Source organism: Barbus barbus (genome assembly GCF_936440315.1).
Source record: "Barbus barbus genome assembly, chromosome: 43".
NCBI classification, from domain to species: Eukaryota; Metazoa; Chordata; class Actinopteri; order Cypriniformes; family Cyprinidae; genus Barbus; species Barbus barbus.
The window spans coordinates 4,645,788-4,671,769 of record NC_136721.1 but is presented as its reverse complement, the minus strand read 5'-3'; the positions used below and the strand labels follow the sequence as shown (position 1 = coordinate 4,671,769).

The following is a 25,982-nucleotide window of genomic DNA, read 5'->3' as shown; positions in this document are numbered from 1 at the left end:
AACAGCGCCCCCTAGCGACCACAAATAAAACCAGGCACCACAACAGGAATATACTATTCATCAAACTATCCTTGTCGTTTACATTGATTTATTTCACAGTTTTTATGGGTTTTACAGTACAATGCTTTACAAAATTATATCAACTAATTCACAGGCCAATGGAAGATAATATTTGAATATTTGATATATGATATTTTCTGAAACAAGAAATACAACAGACTGTCTAGTATTAAACAGAACATCGTCACTGAAGTTATTTCAGACCTAGTATAGGTCTAAAGTCCACAGGTCACTTTCCCTCTTGTTCCTCAAAATCAGCTCCAATTCCGCCTCCTGTCCTCAAAGGAGAACTGTGTACGTGACTCCATCATGTCTTCCTCCGTTCCTGGAGCTTTTTGGGCCTGAGAACTATCCACCTCTGTAGTGTTTCCAGCTATTCTCTCATCTCAGTCCCATCAGTAGCTGCTTTCATGCCCCGTGAGGATGTACAGGTTGCTCATAGCAGACGGTTCATCCGTAGGAGTACTTTGCAAGATAATATCCCTGTAGTAACATTAAATTATTAGTATATGATTCCATTTGTCTATTACCAGACATGTTGTTAAACTACAGTGGGAAAACATACCTAGCTGTTCCCAAAACCTGAAAAACTCGACTTCTGTCTGTGATCTCCTGGGTAACCTGTGGTAAACGGCATAATATTCCATCATTTCTTCCTTCCTCATACATCAGTGAAGCCATCATTGTTGTAGACGTCAGGTTTACCTCATTAGTTTGTAAACTCCTTCCTTTCAGACCATGTTTCCAGAAGGCAAGAACGCTGTCTTGTAGACACACTGCAAAGACAACCGCATTACCACCAGATGTAACAGAAATAGGTCTGATTCGAAATAGACATTGCAAACATGATGACTATCTAATAGCTGTGACACACCAAGCACTATTTTTGGCAAATTCATGATTTCTCTCAACATGGGGACAGGAGAATAAATGAGAAAACAAAGTAACTGGCATTACTTATTTGAAAAAGTAACTCAGATATTTTCTTGTAAATGAAAAAGTAATAATTACTTATTTCAAATAACTAGTAAAGTAATGCAATTATGTAACTCGCATTACTTGTAATGCGTTATCTTAAAACTTCTCAATCGAAAGCTGCAGACAGTTCTCCAACTAGTGACAATGGTGCAGACAGACTGCAAAAACTAGGCTGAGAGATGCTCAAAGTTGGCCCGGCATTGGCTTGATGCGTCACATCCTTAACAGGACTTACCCAGCGTCTGAATGGGAAACTCAAATGCAAGTTCAGAAGTCTTCTGATGGCTCACACATCCCTGCAGATTCACAACCTTCACTGTGCCTGAAACAAAACGGGTTGTTAAAGGATTTGAGTAGTGGAATGAAAAAAGACAAAACAAGGTTTAGAGATGCATTTGTCATGTGTCATGTATGAGACTCTGCAAAAGAGCCGAGGTGTGAACACAACAGTCAAACAAGTTTAAAAATATGAGACGAAGGGTAATGGCATGAAAAAAAAAAAGCAAGGTCAGGAAATGCATTTTTACAAAGGCTCATGTGTCATGTAGTGTAAAGTCATGTGGTGCAACCAACATGCAGAAAAAAAAACATGAAAAAGGACAGCAATTACAGAGACAGAGGACATTACAGAGAGGACCACAGAAGACCCTGTTGTCAACTGGTACACCACTTAAAAACATGATATTTATGAATTATACATTTGTCAAAAAAAATTTTTTGTTGAACATATTTAAAAACTATTTTTTTTTCAAAACAGTTATTAAGATGTGTATACTCGGGGTGCAAGAAAATATATCGATTTTTTTATTGCACCGCAAGACATTTTTTTCTTGAAGGTTTTATACAAGTTTCTCAAACCAAATGAAACCAACATGAATACAAAGAATACATTTCTCAGACCTTGGCTAAAGGTGTTTTATCCTTTTCTATATTTAAGACACTTTTATTTTGTCATTAATTTAAACAGTAAATTAAAGATGAAACAGGAATAACATGATTAACAAACATCTGGGACATAAAATATATTATGTACGGTAATATCGTAATCTTTGTTTTAACGATGTATGGGCTGACATTATTAATGCAAGGTATTAAAGCAAAAAATATCCCTGTATGGGTTTTTTGTTTTAATAAGATATGTATTTAAAGGAACACTCCACTTTTTTTGAAAATAGGCACATTTTTCAACTCCCCAAGAGTTAAACAGTTGAGTTTTACCGTTTTTGAATCCATTCAGCTGATCGCTGGGTCTGACGGTAGCACTTTTAGCTTAGTTTAGCTTAGCATAGATCATTGAATCGGATTAGACCATTAACACCTCGCTCAAAAATGACCAAAGAGTTTCAATAATTTTCCTATTTAAAGCTTGAATCTTCTGTAGTTACATCGTGCTCTAAGACTGACGGAAAATAAAAAGTTGCGATTTTTCTAGGCCGATATGGCTAGGAACTATACTCTCATTCTGGCGTAATAATCAAGGAACTTTGCTGCCATGGGTGCAGCAGGCGCAGTGATATTACGCAGCGCCTGAAAATAGCCCCCAGCAAGGTAACTAGTTATAATATAGCTGGGGACTACTTTCAGGTGCTGCGTAATATCACTGCGCCTGCTGCACCCATGGTACGGCAGCAAAGTTCCTTGATTATTATCGTATCGGCCTAGAAAATCACAGCTTTTCATTTTCCGTCAGTCTTAATACACAATGTAACTACAGAAGAGTAATCCGATTCAATGATCTATGCTAAGCTAAGCTAAAAGTGCTACCGCCAGACCCAGAGATCAGCTGAATGGATTCAAAAACGGTAAAACTCAACTGTTTAACTCTTGGGAAGTTGTAAAATGAGCCTATTTTCAAAAAAAGTGGAGTGTTCCTTTAAGAACATTAAGCGTCATTTCCTGAATATAAGTGAGTGAGCACAATCAGAAATGTTATTTCATAAAACAGTTCAACAAATAAGAAGTTAATATTGAGTGAGTTAGATTTTAGACACATTTTAGTGTGTTTTTTCCGTTACACCAACGAAAAGAGATCCAAAGAAAGCTGGAGCTGGACATTTGAGCATCTCAGAGCAACACTGCTGTATTTCATTCCTGAATGAATCTGTTTGTGAACCATTTGAATCATGACCCTTTCATAAAGACATTTGGTTGCTTTGTTTCTAAATGAATCAACCATTTTGAAGGAATTGTTTGAATGAATGAGTCAACGAATCACTCATTAAGAAAGGCACCTGCTGGCGGTTTTAGTGTCATATTTATTTTTCCATGACAGGCCTAAACCAGCCAATGTAGAAGCACAAAAACCACACTCAGCAAAATTATCGCATTAATTATCGTTGTTGAAAAAAATCCCCAAAATATAGACATATAATTTTTGGTCCGTATCAGTCACCCCTATTGAGCATACATACAAAGTGCTTCAAATGGCTCAGTGAAAACAAGCATTTCTTACTTTTCAGTGCAATGAGAACTGTGTCCCTGTCGAGCTGAATCACTTGCTTGACCTCCAGAGACTCACCATCTGTGAAGTCACATAACTCAGTCAAGCAAAAACACACTACTGTCACTGTGGCAATGCAAATCTTATAGTTCACTTGAAATATTCTTCATATAAATAACAGATTTTGTAAAAAAGCAGTGTTTTGTGTGCGATTGTTAATGTACATGTGCAACACCTGGCAGACTTTGTGGCGTGTCATCCAGGTGGATGATGTCAAAGTGCATCTGTCCAGTGTTGTCTTTTTGGCAGGGACGGCTTCTCACCCCCACACAGACCTGTGGCAGCTCTTCTGTTTCATTTACAAGCAGCTCAAAGATGGGCAGAGACTCTGGCAGGTTCAGAGCAATGTGCTGAGAGAGAGAGAGACAGGAAAATTACACAACAGTGCGGATATTTTTAACATTTCCATCAATCTCATCTCTCATTTCTCACCTTGAGCTGCATGAACTTCTGCAGAGGTTCATACCACATTAGAAGAACCAAACCAGTGGGAACAGCAGCACAAAGGAAAACGCTGTCAGTGTAGGGGTTTCGAACTAGAAGCAGAGAAACAAACATTAAAATGTGCACGAAATGCCTAGAGAATTATTCACACTCCTACAGAGGTCACTGGTCCTCACCCACACTGCATCTTCTACAGCCCTTGGTGTCTGGGATCTTTACTGACATGGCGTACTTCCTGAAGAAAGATAAGAATTACCGCCATTTAGCACACTCTTAAATCCAACGGAACTGACTAAAGACAAAGATAAATTCTAATTAAATAAATGTATGTCACATAAACCAAGGAATCCAAGTAAAAATAAATATTTTGAAATATAACAACTAAAAAAATATATTTTCTACTTGAATATATTTTAATAAGTCCTTTACTCTCGTGATGGAAAAGCTGAATTTTCAGCATCATTACTTCAGTCTTTGGTGTCACATGATCCTTCAGAAATCATTTTAATATGCTGATTTGCTGCTCAAGAGACATTTATTTATAACCATGATACATTTATTCAAGATTCGTTGCTGAATAAAAAGTTCAAAAGAACGACATTTATTTGAAATAAAAATCTTTAACATTTAACATTATAAATGGTTTTGTTGTCACTACTGCTGAGAAAAAAGTATTAATTCTTTAAAAAAAATTCCCAATAACCCCAAATTTTAAAAGGTAGTTACTTAATAGGTTACATTTAATTTGAATGCTGATTAATGCCTCATCTCCAAAGTAGAGACACTGCAAAATCTCAGCCACTGCACTTTTTGACTAAAAATAATGAAAATGACTAAAAATGATTTCTTAAAACAGTTATTAAAAGAGTAGTTTGTTTATAAACCGTTTTAGAGTCTACATTATTGTAAAATCAGACCAACTGAAGGAAGCATGTAGTTTAAATGATCAAAATTTAGTTCTTTGTGGGTTTTAGACCCAGTGTGTCTGTCTCAACCAAGAATAATAGTTCTCATGAGAGACCATCATGCAGTCTTGAGCATTCACAGATAAACTGTGTTTAATTCTACAAACCTTGCGTTTATCTTTGTGCTCAAGCGGTGTGCATTAATCGCGAGATGCCCCTGTCTACGCTGCATATTCCTGCGGTTCTCAAAAAGTGCTGGCAGACTATGAGAAGTCAACTGTGATGACTTTCCTGTGGACAGAGGACAGTAGGGTACCAGCCAGAGAGTTAATCAAGACATCAGATCTTAGTGGTACATTAAATGGAGTCATATTAATAGCATTGCACATGCCTGAGACGGACATAAGGACATTGTTCATCACGTACAACCAACTGCATCTCTGAGGAAGCAACTGGAAAAGAAAGAAAATCTCACACACCTCAGAATAAAAAATAGTGAGACATAACATATGTAACTTTGTATTTTGTAATGGTGCCTTTGTATCTCATAATGTGACATTATTTCTTATATTACAAGTAAATAGTGAAAAGACAATATGGCTACCTTTTCCATGGTGTCCTCATGGAGCTCATTGAGGTTGAGAGTGTAGATGCCCTCCTCAGCACCCAGCATAAGGTACTGATCTATGGGTAAATATCAGCATATCGGTCTTGTTATAACCAAAGTCAAGACAGACATGGTTGCATATATGTTGCAAATAAAATGAATAGAAATTAGTTTATACATATGATAGTAAAATATTTTTTCAAGATGGACGAGGAAGTGGCTGAAGTAGTTGTGAAGCACAACAAAAATAAGACCGGGGTGTCCATCAACTGTTATTTCATCCAAAAATGAAACCTTTAGGCATCATATGATCCGATCTGATTACGATTCTGGGAATTAAAATTAAAAGGATTCTTAAACTACATTTTTCTTATTAAAGGGGTCATGAACTGAGAAACCAAAATTCTCTTGATCTTTTGACATATAAGAGGTCATTGTACTATAAAAACATCAGGTTAAGTTTCAAAATTCAAAACTTTATTGTTAGTCTGAAAACAGCTTATATTGAAGCCAGTCTGCCAAAAGCTTGTGGAATGTGTCACTCAACGACGTAATACTGTGGCTAAACACCACCTCTGCAGAAGAAGATCAACGCCTGCTTCTACATCGCTGCCTGTTTAGCCCAGCCCACCGAATCGCATACGCAGTGTTTACAAGAGAGAGGCAAACGCATAGATTGTCTAGCTTCGAAGAAAACCAGATGCTGTTCATTGCCAGGTTGTGGAAACAAATAGTCTTTGCATTGCCTTCCTTCTGATCCCAATGTTAGGCAAGTCCGCGTTAGTAAGAACTGTGTCTTTTGTTCACCACAGATTCATTTACAAACAAGGCACAATTTGAAGTGGGATTTTCAGAAAGATTGAAATTGAGAGACGATGCTGTGCCGACTATATTGGATCCGACAGCAATGTCGCAACACACAAGTGTGAGTAACTGTTTTTATTACACAATCACTATTTCTTTGTCTGTTAAACAGATCGTTTCACATGAGCATTCATGTAATTTTAACCTAAATCACAGCAGAGTCCATCTATGAAGGATGTAGGCAGTCAAACATACACAAGTGTTAGTCAATCATAGCAGTGGGTGTTTATTTCTGAGTCTACAATCCACCACACATACTCAAATACAGCGTTCTGATGAGGGGGGTTAAATACAGGATAGAAAATAGCTTATTATTTCTAAATTATGGTGTTTTTTTATGTAAAAATCTTGATGACATTATAAGTGGACCTCAGAAAACAGTACAAAATAAAAAACAGAGGCAGTTCATGACCTCTTTAATTAAAGAGTTTACTGACTTAATAATAAATAATCAAATTAATAATAATAAAAAGCTAATTAATAATAAATCAAAACAACTGTATTTTAAGATTGATCAACTATACTAAATATAGCTTCAAAAATACAAGCAAATGTAAAGTAATAATGGGGAACAAAAAACACATTATATGAGAGTGCTTTAAATATGTGAAAGTTTCCAGACAAGGGCAGCAAAGGATTGTTCTTTTTTCTCAGCATTACTGACGAAATAACAGACAGCAGCAAGTCTAACAGGCTGCATTCACACTAATGCACAAATCCATTTTAACATACCAGCTATTTTGTCCTGCTACTGACCTTGTTTTTCGCTTTAACCACAAAACCATATGCAACTTGTTTGATGGTTTTGTGTGTGTTTGTGTGTAATTGGCAGCAGGCAGAATACAGCTGTCTCTAGTGCTCACAATTCTATTAGCAAACTTCACCTCTGGTCTTTGGTAGAACCCATGTAACAGCACATTGAGTCTTTAATGGACAGCCGTTGAATACTTTAGAGAAGCAGGCCCCCATCTGGAAGACAATTTATGATTCATTACAGACCAATAAGCATGAAATTAGAGCATGCAATAGAATTAGAATCATGTAATTGTCTGTACTTACATGTACTTGTGGTGTAGGTGGCAGTCCATGGACAACGTTCTGGAATCAATGGAAACAGAATCAAGTGTGAGTGACCAAGGAAAGATTGCCATTTTTCAACATTTTAATACAAAGGGCCAAAAATCAAAAGTAAATAACGCATTACATCCAACTATAACTATAATATATTACATTTAAATTAAAAAAATAATAATTAACAATTTTTTTAAATGATTTGTAATCAAATTTCACTTATATTGTTTTTTACATTTAAATGCAAAGATAAAACAAAAATTGTTAAAACAAAAATATAAATTAGAAACGAAGATGTTTCAGATCTTTCTCTTGTGATATGGCATGGTGGGCCAAATCAAAAGTAATCAAGGGCAACTTTGGCCCACAGGCCTGGGTTTGGACATCTCTGGTTAGACAGATTCTCATCAAGGTCAAAGGTCAAATATGGTTTGACCAATATAATCTACTCACTGAGTCATCTGGTTTCCTCCTAAGAGTACTCCATTCTGGGGCGAGAGGGGGGTCATGTGGTGGGAAATTACTCCTGGTTCCTCCTGGGTCTGGAGCGACAGAGCTCTCTGCTATCAAACCTGTTCAACGCAGCAGCTGCATCAGTGTTTGGATTTTAAGGAGGCATTATTTGTGTTCTCTCTATACATATAACTCTAAATTAATCTCACTGGGTGGTGTGGCCTAAAAGATCAACATCTGGGATGAAAACCAGAAGGCTTTAGGTTCAAACCATGAAAGAGCTATAAAGTCGCTAATGGGATTTGAGTGGTTTTAAATGGGTCATATGATGTTGCTAAAAAGAACATTATTTTGTGTATTTGGTGTAATGCAATGTGTTTACATGGTTCGAGGTTCAAAAAACACATTATTTTCCACATACTGTACATTATTTGTTGCTCCTCTATGCTCCGCCTTTCTGAAACGCATCGATTTTTACAAAGCTCATCGTTCTGAGAAGCGAGGTGTGCTCTGATTGGCCAGCTATCCAGTGCATTGTGATTGGCCGAATACCTCAAGCGCGTGATGGAAATGTTACGCTCCTTACCATGTTGTGATGCTGTGTCCGGCACGACGAGACTAAAGCAATAAAACCCATTATAATGCATGCACTGGTTATAATGACTCATATGGTCTTTTTACGCGTTGCGCCACACCGCCTAAACATAACACCATGTCTGCATTTGTGATCGGAGAAACTCCAAACTAGACTACTCTACACTGCTCAAAACTCGCGTCTGAATAGTCAGTAACAAATTCTTTAAATATCGAAACATACTTACAGGCTGAGTTAGAAGCACCAGACTGTCCTTGCAAAGTTGGATTTGCCCCACTTTATAGTGTTCACAGCCATTCATAGTGTTAACATTGTAGTCTACTATCCCAGGTTCAGGAAACAGTCCTCCGTAAAATGCGCTGCACACACTCTAATATTTGGGTTGAACTGTTCTGGAACAGTGTTGTAAATATAACTTAACCACTGATTTCTAGACGTGTACTCATTTGGAAGGCCAAACAAAATACTTTAGCTTTCACAATGAAACACAGCGTCTCCACAACATGGCGACGGCAACAACAATACTACAGCGAGAATAAAAGTTACGCCTTCTTTCATTGCGTATACATTTGGCCGGTGTTATGCAAATCTTCCCACACCGTGACGTAGACATGTGGGGGTGTGTTTGAATGAGCCATTTTAGAAAGGTTTGGCAGAGTCTTAACTTTTATAAAGAATATCTCTCCAAAGACAAAGGAAAACATGAAATCGCATCAAATCGCACCCCCTTTAAGTGAGTTGTTGCATGGTTTTTAAGGCATTCTTAGTGGTTTTAAGTGTTTTTGGTTGTATAAAAGAACAAAGGTGGTATATTCCACTCAAAAATAAGAATTCTCATTACTTGCACTAATGCCGTCCCAGATCTATATGACTTTATTTCTTCAGATAACCACAAGCAACGATTTGTAGAACAATAATCCACTCTATGACTCCATGTAATGCAAATGTACAGGACCTCCAAAGTTGACACTTCAAAAACCATAAAAATGGACATAATGGTAATCCACATGGCCACATCGAAACTATAGGGGTGTGTGTAAGAAAAATAAACTATAAACCATCGTTTCTGGCTCATCTAAAGAAAGAAAATCATATATCTCTGGGACAGCTTGAGGGAAATAAATGATGAGTGAATTTTCATTTTTGGGCAGAGTATATCTTTAACAGGATAAAAGCATAAAACATACAAAATGAGTTATGTGAAGAAGTGTAAGCTATTAGTGATGCTGGTCTTAATGTCCATTTAACATTGCTAATACTAATTAGTAAAACAGAAACATTCTCTAAAACTGAGGTTTAGTATTTTGCTTTAAAAGCATGGACGTACTCATGAATTGACGTAGATCTCACCTTCAGTTGGTGTTGAGCAAAGGGAACCTAGACTGGTGGAATGACTGAGGAAGAAGGAGTCTGTGAAGAGGGAGGAGTTTGTGAGGAGTGACAGGTCAGACAGTGTTGAACCAATCAGCAGAGCGGATTCATTGAGTAGGGCGGGGTTAGTGTCAGGGGCAGGGCCCTTCAGAGGCGTGGAGCCAATAAGAGGCGAGGAGAGTGAACAGGGAGTGGGAGCTTTTCTCTCTTGATTGGTGACTGTTGTTGGCTGGGGAGAAGAGACCATTCTCTTAACCGTCCCATATTTATCCTCTTCATCCTGTGAGTGCTGTGGATTAAACACACATAAATTATCATATGACATTTGACTTTTTACACTTCTATTTCATTCTTCCCCTACCTCAGCTGAAGAGCCTCTCTTTATAGTCAAACTCCTGTAAAAGAGGAAGCAAAATGATAGCTGTGCGTTAACCTTCTCATTTTATTAATTATAAAAGGCTCCGTTTTTCCAAATGGTTTAGCTCCAAATTTGAAAATGTCTTTTTTTTTCTTAAAACCAAATGAAGGGAAATTTCTCTGATGAGCAAAAGTGTAAGGTATTAAGAAGGTGGTAATCAACTATATTTGGGAGACCGAAGAGGTAAAGTTAAAAACAAGAAGCTTAAATAAAATATTTAATATTTTTAATTTACTGTAATATAAACTAGAATAACTTCTTTCCACATGTTTCACTGACCACAAATGTTATGCAGATAGATATTGTCATTCTAGTGAACAGAAATCACATTTGACTAAGGAGAAAACCATAGAAGCAGTCAACTAAACATAAGTACTCTCATTATTAAAACAAAAACCAGATCACCTTTCCATCAAGGCCTCTTCCACACACTCTAACAAACTCCTGCAAAATAAATAGTAAAAAAAAGCAATGCAACCCTTAGAAACTCCTGATTCTGAGAAGGATAAAGTATTATTAGTGCTTCTTAACAGCTTAATTTAACAATACATTTATCAAATTAGACTTTGATCAGTGATTGGAGGATGTCAAACCACTCAGCCAATCAATAGACCTACATGCATTAGCAGATCTTACACAACATTTACTACTTTCACCATTATTTTAGATAAGCAAGAGTGAAATATAACCTACGGTGAGTCCTTGTTTTCACTGATAGACTTCCAGTCATCATACGCCCCCTAATGAAGAACAGAAAACCAGTATGTAATTCCATAAGCATTGTTTTTTTTTCATTTCTTTCTTTTGTGGAACAAACGTTTTCAAGTTTGGTGCTTTTGTGTTCTTATTGTGATTGTATGGAAATGAGTGATCTGCACATTATTAGAAACTTCTCCTTTTGTGTTTCACAGATGAAACACGATCATACAGGTTCAGAAACTGGTTACACCTTATTTTAAGCTGCCCTTGTTACAGTGTAATTATACATTAAGTACTAAGTAATATTAATAAACTACATGTACGTACTATATGATCAGGGTTAGGGTTTGGCTTAGGGTTACTTGCATCTAATTATGCATAATTCATTGTTATTATATTAGTAAGTAAGTGTAACAAGGACACCTTAAAATAGAGTGTTACCCAGAAACTATATGATGTGAGAAAATCAGTACAGAATTTTCATAAATAACTTGATACACCGGACAAAGTCATTTCTATTTCATTAAAATTTTTAATCTCACCAGATCAGGACAGGGATCGGTCTCCTTTCTCATGGGTGGTCCAAACCTCACATGATCAACTGGAAAACAGAAAAAGCGATAGTCACAAGAATAACTGTATTCAACTGCTGCACGCTTCCCCTTTCACATTCAATCGTGTGGTAGGAGTATAACGCACCACTTTCTTATACGTAGTATTGTCTGCGTGACATTCTAGCATGCAGATTTGGATGCACGCTCATGCATTCATGCAAACAGACATGAACCTAAAGACACACTCAGAAACACACACAATAGGTCCTTTCATAGCTCTAGAGTCTCAATTACAATAGCGGCTGTTGTCCAGCTAACCTTGGCTTGTGGCCGTGGCTTGCTGTAATCTACCAAACCACAACAATGGCACTCACTGACTAATGTCACATTCTTTCTTAGTCACTCCTGATTTGGCATTTACTACTCTTGAGGTGAGGTCATAATGGGCTTATTACTCTACAGTTCTGTCATTTCACTGTTGGAGATGGACATTTCAGAAGCATATGCAACTTTAAAGGGGTCTTAGTGTAAAATGAGTTTTAATGTAAAGTGTTGACTGCACTGACACTATCTGATGAGAACAATACCGAACTGAGCTGGATGACGACATTGTTTTCAGTCTAGCTGCTTTATCAGATTTGTTTCATAATTGTCAAATTTTGCAACACTGACAATGCAATTGAACTGAATGGAATCAACGCTTAACTGACTCAAGCTGAATAACAACACTAATGTCTTCAGTAGAGCTGCTTATAGCTGAATTGAGCTTTTTTCATAATTGATGAACTTTACACAGTTATTAAAGTGAACTGAATCAACACCGAACTGACTTGAATTGAACAACAATATTGCTTTCTGCAGAGCTACTTATTCTGTTATTTATTCCGGTTTATTACTGTGAAGCAGCTTTAAAACAATTTGTTTTGTATAAGGCGCTGTAGAAATAAAACTTAAATGCTTTAACTTTTAAAACTCAAAACTTATTGAAATCAAGTTGCAAAAACCACAGATTTCTGTAACATTAAAAGGATACATTAAATATTGACTACATTTACATGCCACAGTTTACGTTTTGTGTATTTGTGATTGCAGCAAAAGCATTGTTAATCATTTCACATGCGAAGTGAATGTTTACATAGTATGCTTAAATATTAAAATAGGCCACTTAAAGGGATGGTTCACCAGAAAATTAAAATTCTGTCATCACTCATCGTCATGTCAAAAAAAAAAGAAGATATTTTGAAGAACGTTGTTGCATGAGAGCCCACCGAATTCCACTGTATGGAAAAAAAAACAAAAAAAAAAACAGATGCAGTTTTTGAACAACGTGACGGTTAATAAATGATGACAATTTTCATTTTCGAGTGAACTGTCCCTTTAATTGTAAATGGATAGAAAATGCTCATTAAAAACAAAATCAGATTTTTAGTGCAAAAAACATTGTCTGACACTATAAGCAGACCTCTGGTACAAATCTAAAATTATTTATTTTAAAAAAATGTTCATAAAATGGTTGCTTATTAACTGATATAAGTTGAAAACAATAAATCAATGAGTGGATCAAAGTGAAGGCCCTCTTTTCAGGTTCTCAGAAATGTATCCATGTGGTGTTGCTCATCAAAATTAAATCTGAGATTCATCTAATCTGCTATTTGGATGCAATAACATACTTCTAAGATAACTAGTACCACAAAAAAAAAGATGTGTATTAGAAACTGTGTATTAGAGTATGAACTTGACTCACATTGCTCTTCAGACTGAGTTCTCTGAATGGGAAGTTTCGCTAGGGAATGAATCTTATCAGGTAGGACACTGCACGTCTGTAAACACACAGACACACAAACATGGACAAAGTCACATAAAGACCTTTTACATTTTACCTCCTGGGGACCCACTGTCCTGCAGAGTTCAACCCTAATCAAACACACCTGAACCAGCGAATCAAGCTCTTCAGGATCACTTAGAAAAATACAGACAGGTGTGCTGAAGCAGGCTGGAAATAAGCTTTGCAGGACAGTGGGTCCCCAGGAGCAGAGTTGAAGACCTCTGCCTTACAGTAAACCACCCCAGTAAAGATAAGTAATGTTAAAAATTGTCATATGTCAGTTAAAGCTGCAGTCCGTAACTTTTGGTGCTCTAGCAGTTAATAAACAGAACTGCGTGCGTCTTGCGGAAGAACATTGTGGCTGGAGCTACTTCTCTCTGTTTATGTCTATGACGAATCACGCAGGTACTGGGCTACTCCGCAGTGGTTCCTACCAGAACCAGTCTAAAATAGTCTGAATATAAAAACATATTATAGGTGTACCTTAGTGATTTAGGATAAGCCAAAAACACGGTTTGGAAAATGGATTCGTGATGTACTCTCTTATTATATAAGTTTTGTAAATTTTGAACACAAAAAAGTTACAGACTTTAAAGCCATGGTACTGTCTATGCATCATTTTTGTGTTTGATTGCTTGAGTATTAAAGGTGGGGTATGTATTTTTTCAAATAGTCGGGCCGAGTACCAAAACAAACTTGGCCAATAGGCAATAATGGGCGTGTCTACTCATGATGCAGAGGAGAGAGCGCTCAGTGCACATGATGGACATTAGCCGAGCCAAGCGACGACAAATATAGAGATGGCGGATAAAAAACAAAAGAGGAAAAGGTCTACAGAACAAAAGAAGGCTCGTCTACACCAGACGTGCCGCAGCAGCTAAAGTCTGTCTACACTGGACGTGACAAAGCGAGCACTGAAAATCATTTGAAATTTGTGTCAATACACCATAAATAGAACGCGGCAGTAGTTTACTGTTGGGGATTTGTCGTATCGTGTCGTGGCATCCAGTGTAGACAGCATCACTGATTATAATGAGTTCTACAGTATTTTGTCGTGCCGCACCGCTCGCGTCCTGTGTAGACACGGTGTTACGATAAGGCAAGAAGTAGGACCCGTGTAAATATCGGATCAGGTTTCCAGCACTGGAGAGAACTCAAGGAGCGGGAAGGCGTGCGATCGGACACCGAGGTTGCTTTGTTTCTTCTCGATAGTGAGTAACATTAGTTTGCCTGTGTTGCGTACTTATGTGTGGGGCAGAGCTATCAAAATAGGGGCGTGTTTGTTTTGGTGATTTGAAATATCAACATTGGCTATCAGAAATCACTTACCCCACCTTTAAAAGTGAAGCGTTTATTTTTTTTATACCATTTGTGGCACCAAACCGAGCAGCAAAAATAATGATTCCTGGGTCAATGACAAATGAGTTTTAAGAAATGTACACTTTGCATTAACATTGATTTCATATAGTTTTTATATGGTTTTTCAATAATTCAATAAATAATAAAAAATAATAAATTCATAACTTTTGTTTTGTAATAAGTAATAAATAATACATTTTGTATATTTTGAAAACATGTTCAGACTTCAGTCCATATTTTCAAAAATGGTATATATGTATATGCATATTTTTATATTATAAATGTATATTTTTCCAGCTAAAAAGCGTTTTTTTTGTTTTGTTTTTGTACAGCAAATCACACATTTATTTGATGATTTTATACGTATTAATAATAAAAATCATTGTTTCAACATCATTACATTATTTTGGGTGTTTCACTACACCAACACCTTATTATAATTTTTAATTATTATTATATTTTTTTTTATTACATTTTTTTTCAGGTTTTATTTTTTCTTCATTTTGACATCAGGATTGTTGTATGACATTTCACCCTGACATTTCTGACTTGATGCCTATTTTTGAATAAATTAATAAATCTGGATAAACAAATTAGCATTTTGTCACTGATCCTATTTCCAACAGGTTTTCTAAATATGATGGAGATGTTAGACCACTCAAACAAACTGTTTTAAGCACCACAGAGCCACGGTTTTGACCCTTTTCACAAAATCAGCCTAGTTTCACACTGAAGTGGAATTGGGAGAAAGTATTTTAACATTAAAACATTAGACACTTTAGCTTTAATCTAAAGTATTCTGAAATGAAATATTTTCCCTATTTTATCTTCATTGCGCTCAATTCACCTCCAGGTCACTCTCATCCATAGTGTGTGTCTGTTGCAGATCAGGGTTATTGACCGCGTCCAGCAGCTCTATAACAAGGTTACGCGTGAGGAGCTGCGTGACAAAAGCATGCTGAAAAGACAAAAGAAGCAAAAAAATTTAATTCCAGTAATGACAACAGCACTGAGGCACCCTGCATTATAAAGATAAACCACAAGGATATCACATGAGTAAAATGATTTTTAACACACATATGGTTAACACGTACCTGTAGGAGTTTTTCTGCTGTCGGCCTTTTCCGAGGGTTCTTCGTGAGCGTCATTTTGATGAAGTTGTGGAATTCTGTGGACCTGATAAATAAACATACTTTTATTGAATTTGCAAACTAAATAATACTTTGTGATTTATGCAAATATGAGGAAAATCAACAGTTACATTTCATGCATATTACCATTTGTTCTTGTCTTTGAGTTTGGGAGGCTGAAAACTGCTCTTGGACATCAGCATCAAAGCTCTGAGGGCACAACAACAGAAAGGTTTTTGTTCTCTGCCGCCCAACCCAAAATCTCATTTCAACCTTTCAACCTAAAGGACAATGTCTATGAAACGCTGCATCTTTTTGTTTGCGTTTTCTGCTAGACAAGCTTGCATCACTCTTTGCAGCATGTGAAAACATTATTCATGATGGCGTAAGCAATTTTCTTTTTTTGGAATAGCATGTTTCGTGTTTGCCAAGGGGTCAAGGTTTGACTGGATCAGACTGTGTAAACTGAGATGAAGATAGCACAAATGAAACTGCTTACAGCACCCTTAACAAAGAGGAATGTACAGTGGTGTGAAAAAGTGTTGTCCCCCTTCCTGATTTTTTTTTTTTTTTTTTGCATGTTTGTCACACTTAAATGTTTCAGATCATCAAACAAATGTAAATATTAATCAAAGATAACACAAGTAAACACAACATGCAGTTTTTTATTATGAAGGGAAAACTAAATCCAAACCTACATGGCCCTGTATGAAAAAGTGCTTGCCCCCTAAAACTAATAACTGGTTGGGCCACCCTTAGCAGCAACAACTGCAATCAAGCGTTTGTGATAACTTGCAGTGAGTCTGTTACAGCGCTGTGGAGGAATTTTGGCCCACTCATCTTGGCAGAATTGTTGCAATTCAGCCACATTGGAGGGTGTTCGAGCATGAACCGCCTTTTTAAGGTCATGCCACAGCATCTCAATAGGATTCAGGTCAGGACTTTGACTAAGCCACTCCAAAGTCTTCATTTTGTTTTTCTTCAGCCATTCAGAGGTGGATTTGCTGGTGTGTTTTGGATCATTGTCCTGCTGCAGAACCCAAGCTCGCTTCAGCTTGAGGTCACGAACAGATGGCCGGAAATTGTCCTTCAGGATTTTTTCCAAACACTTTTTCACACAGGGCCATGTGGGTTTGGATTTTGTTTTCCATTCATAAAAAAAACCCTTCATTTAAAAACTGCATGTTGTGTTTACTTGTGTTATCTTTGATTAATATTTCAATTTGTTTGATGATCTGAAACATTAAAATGTGACAAACATGCAATAAAATAAAAAATCAGGAAGGGGGCCAACACTTTTTCACACCACTGCATTTTGAAGTGTTGCTACTCTCAAAGGGTGCCAGTGATTTTGAAAGGATCTCTGCATATGTTTATATTTGAGTGTGTGTGTGTTCACACCTCATGGGGTGTAGGTCAAACATAGGCGGCTGCAGCTCTGCTAGTTCAATAGCTGTGATACCCACTGCCCAGATGTCACACAGCTGGTTATAACCCCCTTTCCTTTCCACTGCCGCAACCTCTGGGGCCATCCTGAGGAAAAATCATCACAGTAAAATATAAAAGAAGCAAATAACAAAGCAATACCAGATGGGATTTTTAATATGACATATTATGCAATTATCCAGCTTTTTTTTTTACACAAAATGGTCTTAAATATGCATAAATAAATTTATTTCCAAGATTAAAAACTGGATTATGCTCTCTGAATTAACTTTAATTTGACACACTATGATTTGACAGGTTTTGAATATTGTCTCGAACTATTTTAGTATTATTTTTTAAATAACAGTATACTACTATATATATATATATGTTAAAATCTGTATAATAAATGTATGCACAATCATTCCAATTTGATGTAGGAAGGTTTTTTTTTAGGAAGAAATTAGTATTTTTATTCAGAAAAGATGCACAAGTGACAGTAAAGACATTTATAATGTTAAAAAAAGAATTCTGAAAAAAATGTATCACTGTTTACACAAACATATTAAGCAGCACCACCTTTTCAACTGAGATAATGATCAAAAATGTTTCTTGAGCACCAAATCAGCATATTAGATTCATTTCTGTATGGTCATGTGACACTGAAGACACTGAAGATATTGAAAATTCAGCTTTGCATCACAGTAAAAAAATGTCACTTTCAAATATTTCTACTATATTTTTGGTAAAATAAATACAGTCTTACTGACTCCAATCTTTTGAATGGTACTGTAAAACAACAACAACAAAAAAACAGTAGCACAGTGTTTACAAAAGTATAATATCTTGGTGACTCACCAGTATGGCGTCCCGATAAAGGACTTTCTCTTAGCAACAGATGCGTTGATCTCAGCTGCCACTCCAAAATCCGCTGCCAGACAGAGGGGAGACAAAAGCCCATATTTAAGAGATTTATGTTGTATTAGTTAATACATGCATATGTGTGTTTACATGTGAGGGTCTGAGACGGGGTAAACCCAGACTGACCTAGTTTGACATCTCCTCGCTCTGTCAAAAGGATGTTGGCACCCTGTGGGCAACCAAGATTGACACAATGAGCACATCCACGCTATCATCATCTCACATACGCTACTGTGCTGTGAAGAAACTCACTCATACAGATGAACTCTACTAATGTATATCAAACACACTGCATGGCAACATGGTTATAGGCAATTACTTTTATGTCTCTATGCATTTTTCCCGTTTCATGGAGATGATGCAGTCCCTGTAAACAAACAGAAAACAATTGTGAAAAAAATGGGCTGTATATGACATTGTTAACCTGCTGTCATTTTTAACCTTTTTACTAACCTTTAACCCTGATTAATAATTAATACGGAGACTTCACACTGTACATTTGACAAGGTTATCACTTTTATTTGTATATTTATAGGGATTCACTGAAGTTATAGTTGGCATAAAATAACCTCATAATTTTTAATCAAACTTTTCTCTGGTGATGCATGCCAGACCTCTCCATCATTTAGTTCACTTAAACTCTGACTTTCTTGACAAAAGCCTCAAGCTTGAAATTAGATCTGCCTCTATCCAATCAACAACCTCATCCTCTTCAGTTACTTAACGGAAGAAAAGATCTGCTGCTAGTAACATTATATCTCATCTTTTATATTTTGTCTGATACAAATAAGACAGATAATAAATAAATACATTTTATTTTAATTAAAAACTAAAAACTAAAATTAATCATTTAAAATGTTAAAAGTGTATTTACATTATAGATTGTAATGTACAGTATAAAAAATGACTTTGAAAAAAGAAAAAAATTGTTTGTGACTTTTTAAATATTACTTTTAACAGTTTTTCTTAAATTACTATAAATTCTATATTTCATATTATAGTGATATTGAAGATTTACTTTAGATAAATATAGCCCTACATAATTAAGTTAATAACACTGGCTGGAAAAGTATAGCATGCATGCAATGACCACTCACCCTTTTTAGAAATGTCATAACAAATCATCATGGCTATAACTGATGCAATTGTCTTTGATATCTTTAACGGTTTCCCTCAGATGCAGAAACTAAACACAGCATGTGGAAGTTTCTGTGACTGTACATGAATATTTAACCAGGGGAGCATTGTTTAGTTTATGATTCATTGTCTTTTGCTAAACAATTCGCCACACAACTCTAGCACCATACTGTTGTAACGCTGTACACCTTTGGCATCGCATTTCAGGGTTAGCGCTGCTTTTAGCCCCCTTTGGAAAAACAATGGGAACCAAACAACATTGGAGTCTACTGACCTCCAACAAAACACTGAGATATTTCTCAAGACAGAAAGTCAATTTTCATTTTTGGGTGAAATATCCCTTTAAAAAGGGTCAAGCCTAATGTGAAATACTTTAAAGGAACACTCCACTTTTTTGAAAATAGGCTCATTTCACAACTCCCCAAGAGTTAAACAGTTGAGTTTTACCGTTTTTGAATCCATTCAGCTGATCGCTGGGTCTGACGGTAGCACTTTTAGCTTAGCTTAGCATAGATCATTGAATCGGATTAGACCATTAGCATCTCGCTTAAAAATTACCAAAGAGTTTCGATAATTTTCCTATTTAAAGCTTGACTCTTTTGTAGTTACATCGTGCTCTAAGACTGACGGAAAATGAAAAGTTGCGATTTTCTAGGTCAATATGGCTAGGAACTATACTCTCATTCCGGCGTAATAATCAAGGAACTTTGCAGCCATGGGTGCAGCAGGCGCAATGATATTACGCAGTGCCTGAAAATAATCCCCAGCTAGGTAATTATTGAAACTCTTTGTTCAGTTTTGAGCGAGATGTTAATGGTCTAATCCGATTTAATGATCTATGCTAAGCTAAGCTAAAAGTGCTACCGCCAGACCCAGAGATCAGCATTTGACTTCCATAGCATTTTTTCCCCATACTTTGGAAGTCAGTGAGGACAAGCAATTATTAGGTCACTTACATTCTTCAAAATATATTCTTTTGTGTTTTAGCAGAAGAAAGAAATTCATACAGATTTGGAATAACATGAGGGTAAGTAAACGATGGCAGAATTTTAATTTTTGGGAGAACTGTGCCTTTAAGGAAAGACTACAACAAAAAATGACTAGGATCATTTAAAAATAACATTATTATCTCATGAACCTCAAGTGAAGAAAAAAAAACGTTATGAAAGATGTGAAAGCATCCTCACCTGAAGTGTCTCTCTGCTCACATAAGCTATCTGTCTCTCTTTCAGAGGACCAGTGACTGCAGAAACACAATGACCTCATTTAGACTCACAAAACACCATATGAGCATTAATCCTCTATCAGGCAATATACATAACAACAGAAACCCCTTCATACAGAAACAACATATATGAAGGCTTGTTCTGAAACCATTAAACGTCACGACTTCAGCTTTTTTTAATCCAATAAATTAAGCAAACAATTATTGATATATTAATATATTTTCAGCAATACCTATGTACAGTAATTGAAGTTATATACATTAATGTAACATTTTATTACATTAGATATATGTCAATTGTACCGTGATAAATATCCTGCAATGATCCTCCGCCACAGAATTCCATGCAGATCCATAACTTGTTATTTCTGTGCAATATGAAGAAGTTCATTGTTAGTTTTACTTCATTTTCTGCAAACTGTAGTATTAGTTTGTTGTGTGACTGACCTGAGGTAGCTGCCGAAATAGGCCACAATGTTTTTATGAGTGCAATCCTTCATCATGGTTATTTCATGTTGAATGCTTGAAATGTCATCACCTGACAGAAAGAGAAACAGGGGTCTTGTCTGAAATCGTCTCAGATTCTACTTCGCTATCAGTAACACATCATGTTTTCAACATGCTGCCTCAACATAACAGCAGGATTCACAAGGATTAAAAGACTGAGCTGAAATTCAGATGCTGCAGTGAATAATTCAGCATTAAACTGAATTTACAGCATAAATTATGATATTCTGGGTATCTTCAAATATATTCAAAATATATAAAAGTTGCAACTACGGGCCTTTCTCAATCATTTTCAGTTTTAAAATCTAAATATAGTGTTCAGAAGTTCGGAAGCTTAGAGAGCAAAGAACTAATTAAGCACACAATTAGTGTCAGCCAATAACCGTAAATGCCAATTAACATGAGGTGTTGTCTGGACTTGATTTGACCCCTTGTTTACAACCTGAATTCCAGAAATGTTGGGACGTTTATTAAATTTGAATAAAATGAAAACTGAAAGAATTTCAAATCACATGAGACAATATTTTATTCACAATAGAACATAGATAACATTACAAATGTTTAAACTGAGAAACTTAAAATTTTATGCACAAAATGAGCTCATTTCAAATTTGATGCCTGCTAAAGGTCTCAAAATAGTTGGGACGGGGGCATGTTTACCATGGTGTAGCATCTCCTCTTCTTTTCAAAACAGTTTGAAGACGTCTGGGCATCGAGGTTATGAGTTTCTGCAGTTTTGGTGTTGGAATTTGGTCCCATTCTTGCGTGATATAGGTTTGCAGCTGCTGAAGAGTTCGTGGTCATCTTTGACGTATTTTTCGTTTAATGATGCGCCAAATGTTCTCTATAGGTGAAAGAGCTGGACTGCAGGCAGGCCAATTCAGCACCCGGACTCTTCTACTACGAAGCATGCTGTTGTAATAGCTGCAGTATGTGGTTTTACATTGTCCTGATGAAATACACAAGGCCTTCCCTGAAATACACGTCGTCTGGAGGGGAGCATATGTTGCTCTAAAACCTTTATATACCTTTCAGCATTCATAGTGCCTTCCAAAACAAGCAAGCTGCCCATACCGTATGCACTTATGCACCCCCATACCATCAGAGATGCTGGCTTTTGAACCGAACGCTGATAACACACTGTGGAGGTCTCCCTCCTCTTTAGCCCGGAGGACACGGCGTCCATGATTTCTAACAAAAATGTCAAATTTGGACTCGTCTGACCATAGAACACTTTTCCACTTTGAAACAGTCCATTTTAAATGAGTCTTAGCCCACAGGACACGACACCGCTTCTGGACCATGTTCACATATGGCTTCCTTTTTGCATGATAGAGCTTTAGTTGGCATCTGCAGATGGCACGGCAGATTGTGTTTACCGACAGTGGTTTCTGGAAGTATTCCTGGGCCCATTTAGTAATGTCAATGACAGAATCATGCCGATGACGCAGTGTTATCTGAGGGTCCGAAGACCACGGGCATCCAACAAAGGTCTTCGGCCTTATCCCTTACGCACAGAGATTTATCCAGTTTCTCTGAATCTTTTCATGATGTCATGCACTGTAGATGATGAGATTTGCAAAGCCTTTGCAATTTGACGTTGAGGAACGTCATTTTTAAAGTATTCCACAATCTTTTTTTGCACTCTTTCACAGATTGGTAAGCCTCTGCTTATCTTTACGTCTGAGAGACTCTGCCTCTCTAAGACACCTTTTATAGCTAATCATGTTACAGACCTGATGTCAATTAATTAAATTAGTTGCTATATTTTCTCCCAGCTGAATCTTTTAAAAATGTCTTGCTTTTTCTGCCCTTTGTTGCCTCCATGCCAACTTTTCTGAGACCTGTAGCAGGCATTAAATTTGAAATGAGCTCATTTAGTGGATAAAAGTGTAAAATTTCTCCGTTTAAACATTTGTGATGTTCTCTATGTTCTATTGTTAATAAAATATTGACTCTTGAAAGTCTTTTAGTTTTCATTTTATTCAAATTTAAAAAAACATCCCAACATTTCCAGAATTCGGGTTGTAGAACTGCCCCTTTTAGTTACTGTGCGTCACTATGATAAGCACTACAGAACATCTTTTAAGGAACTGGAGATTTCTTTTCTTTTTTCTTTTTCTTTTTTTTTTAAATGTGTTCTGAAATGAAGTGTGACACTGTAAGCAAGTGTTAGTATGGCTGTAAGAAAAAAAGAAAAAAAAAGTATATCTAACAACATGTTAAAACTTGCTAGGCAAAGAAGGTTTTATCCAAAACCTAAATATTGCATAGAACATAATTTCATCAACTTTGTTTACAACTCATAAAATTAAATTGTATTTTATTTATGTGACATAATTTCAACCTCTTTAGATAACACTACCCACATCTGCTGAATAGGTAAATACGTGGTGTGCATCATATCAGTAAAATGCAAATGAGAACATTTTATTAAAAATGATTTATGACCTTACCAGGGTCCAGTTTGACCACTTTAATTGCTGCGATGACTGAGGTCTTAATGCTACGGGCCTATAACGGCAGAGAAACAAGTTAGTGGTTATGCAGATCAAATGCTTCTACAAATAAACAATACATGTTGACATCAGACCTTTGCATCAGTCAGCTACTGACACAATTCCTCCTGGTTCTTTTGAAAGAACGCTTGTATCGAGCCACCACAATATTTATTGTGTCACGCCACTTTCAAGTTCCAGTGCTTCAAGTTTTACATTGTTTTTGCGGTTGTCCTGGATCATAAAAATCCAGTGCATAAAGAGCCACAAGTATTTTGATACGTTGGCAAATACACACTACCTCTTTCAAATCGGACCTGGTTTCAGTTATACCTTTTAAAGGCCTTATAATATTTTTACTAATAAAAGAAATGGGATCGTCTCATTCACAACATCACAAGTGTGACAACAGCAATTCAAGCGGTCTGCCTCCGCTCAAAACCTCATATGATTTGTGAGGCACATTACGTCCTAGTGCGGTCTGCGAAAGACAGAAAAATGAAGCTGTCTGCCAGTAACCATGGTAACCAGCAGCCAATAGTGGATCAGCAGACACTGGAAAGGTGAAGTAGAGATGAAAAAAAGTAGCAGTGCTCATTTCCTGTTTTCTTTCCTGCTGAACCAAATCACATCCTGTAATGTGTCTTTCTCCGTTATCAAGGCCATGATTCATGTTTGTTCAGGCAGGGTGATATAAATGGACAATCCACCCAATTAGGGCACAAGGCCACCATTGGATACTCTATAGAGACAAAATGTGCATACCGAGTTTGCAAGTCTTTTTATTATTTGCTTCCTTGTATGCAAAAAAGATGTTTTTCACACCCTGTTATTTCTGTTGCACGGTACATGACCAGCTCGGTTCATAGAAAGTAACAAATTCCATTTGCAAGGAAAATTCAAGTTTAGTATCATGGTTTCTTTTTTTATGAGGAAACAATCCACAATGCATACATGCACAATCGCATGTTTTTATGGTGTTAAGCATGCCAGAGCCACATGCCATCATGCCAGAGCCACGTTACTGAACTTCAAAGTCAATGGGGTGTGAAAACTAAAATCATAGTAGAGTAACATGGTCAGACGGCAAGTACACACATCACTCAAACTGTGAAATTGGTAGTTAATGCTAGTTCCTTCAACATGTTAATGCAACTGCACAATGTGTTACACAGCAGGATATGATAGTCAAGTACAATCAACAATGTTGCAGATATAACTAAGATACTAAGATGCAGCATTTGTGTCATGAAACTATAACCACTGGAACAAGATGTAAATTTGCTGATAGACCATTTTGCACCAACAACAAAACAGCTACTATGTCCCCAAAACACAGAGCTTGCAGCAAGGCATCACTTTTACCATGGTTAAAATAGTTTAGCCAAAAACTACAACTGTGGTAACTTGATGTATTAGCCACTATTGTCATGAAACACACACACACACACACACACATGTTGGTTTTTGTGGTTTATGGGGACTCTCCATAGGCATAATGGTTTTTATACTGAACAAACTCTGTGTGCTATTGCCCTACACCAGCCCTACACCTAAACTTAGCTCTCACAAGAAACTCGCAGTGTCCTCATAAACCACATTTATATTGTAATACCTCTGTCATACCCATGTCATTATACAAATTTGTGTCCTCATAAACCACATAAACATGCACGCACACAGACACACACACACACACACACAGATAAATGAATGAATGAATACAGACAATGTATTCATTCATATAATATAATATTTCGTATAAAATGCTTCTTATACTGAAGTATGTGGTTTTGGAATGGAAACTTTAGTTATTGAATTTTTGCAACATATTTTACATCACGAGCCTTATTTGCACTAAATATGTACGGAATTTTTTTTTAAAGATACTTTCTGTCGTGGTCCTACCTTAAACACATCTCCATATGTCCCGCTGCCTATGCGGTGTATCAGCTCATAGTCATCGAGCGGATCCGCGTGCGATACTCCGATCGCGTCCATAGCAGCGCGGCATTTGACTCGTTTTCTCACGATATTAAATCGAGAGCGGATGATGCTCATCCAAGTGCCACTAACCACCACTTCCTCAACATCCGCGTAACAAGTGCACCAGAGTGAACATGGCAGCGATGACACAAGCGCTTCTCTCTGACAGCTAGGCGCGTTCACGCAAGACTCCTGCGTCTCGAGACGCGTTCTGTTTAACTTCAGCTCTTTAATTTGGCAGGAAGTATTTACGCAACATAAAAAAAAAAATCGATAGACAATTATAAAAATAGCGCAGAAGGAACGCAAACAATAACGCGTCCTGTATATCAGAGGGAGAGTTTAGATTAAGAAATGTTACATTAAATTAAATACGGAGGACAAACTATTGTACTTTTAGTTTCTTATTTGGCTGTAATCAGATATGGTATGCTAACTGTGTTGTATGAG

General features: G+C 36.7%; 1 protein-coding gene across 1 annotated transcript; it reads right to left on the bottom strand.

Moving 5' to 3' along the window:
* Positions 1–71: 71 nt before the first annotated feature.
* LOC306861964 (mitogen-activated protein kinase kinase kinase kinase 2-like) lies at positions 72–25,757 on the bottom strand. The gene is made up of 32 exons (XM_079404519.1): positions 25,455–25,757; positions 23,505–23,562; positions 20,989–21,079; positions 20,845–20,909; positions 20,504–20,559; positions 18,499–18,546; positions 18,306–18,348; positions 18,117–18,189; positions 17,235–17,366; positions 15,981–16,043; positions 15,798–15,879; positions 15,551–15,661; positions 13,264–13,339; positions 11,508–11,566; positions 10,960–11,006; positions 10,672–10,710; positions 10,210–10,243; positions 9,828–10,137; positions 7,883–8,001; positions 7,418–7,456; positions 7,243–7,327; positions 5,492–5,571; positions 5,279–5,339; positions 5,055–5,178; positions 4,159–4,217; positions 3,971–4,074; positions 3,714–3,888; positions 3,491–3,559; positions 1,274–1,360; positions 766–836; positions 626–681; positions 72–543 (listed from the first exon to the last, which is right to left on the bottom strand). The coding sequence occupies exons 1-32, from the start codon at positions 25,605–25,607 to the stop codon at positions 456–458; spliced, it is 2,757 nt and encodes a 918-aa protein (XP_079260645.1). The 5' UTR covers positions 25,608–25,757; the 3' UTR covers positions 72–455.
* Positions 25,758–25,982: the final 225 nt, after the last annotated feature.

Coding starts and splice junctions, on each gene's coding strand:
- LOC306861964 (XM_079404519.1), bottom strand. CDS start 25,607: ATGAGCATCATCCGCTCTCGATTTAATATCGTGAGAAAACGAGTCAAA. Junction 15,662..15,797: donor CAGCAGAAAAACTCCTACAG/GTACGTGTTAAC, acceptor TTGTCTTTTCAG/CATGCTTTTGTCACGCAGCT. Junction 682..765: donor GGAGTTTACAAACTAATGAG/GTAAACCTGACG, acceptor CGTTTACCACAG/GTTACCCAGGAGATCACAGA.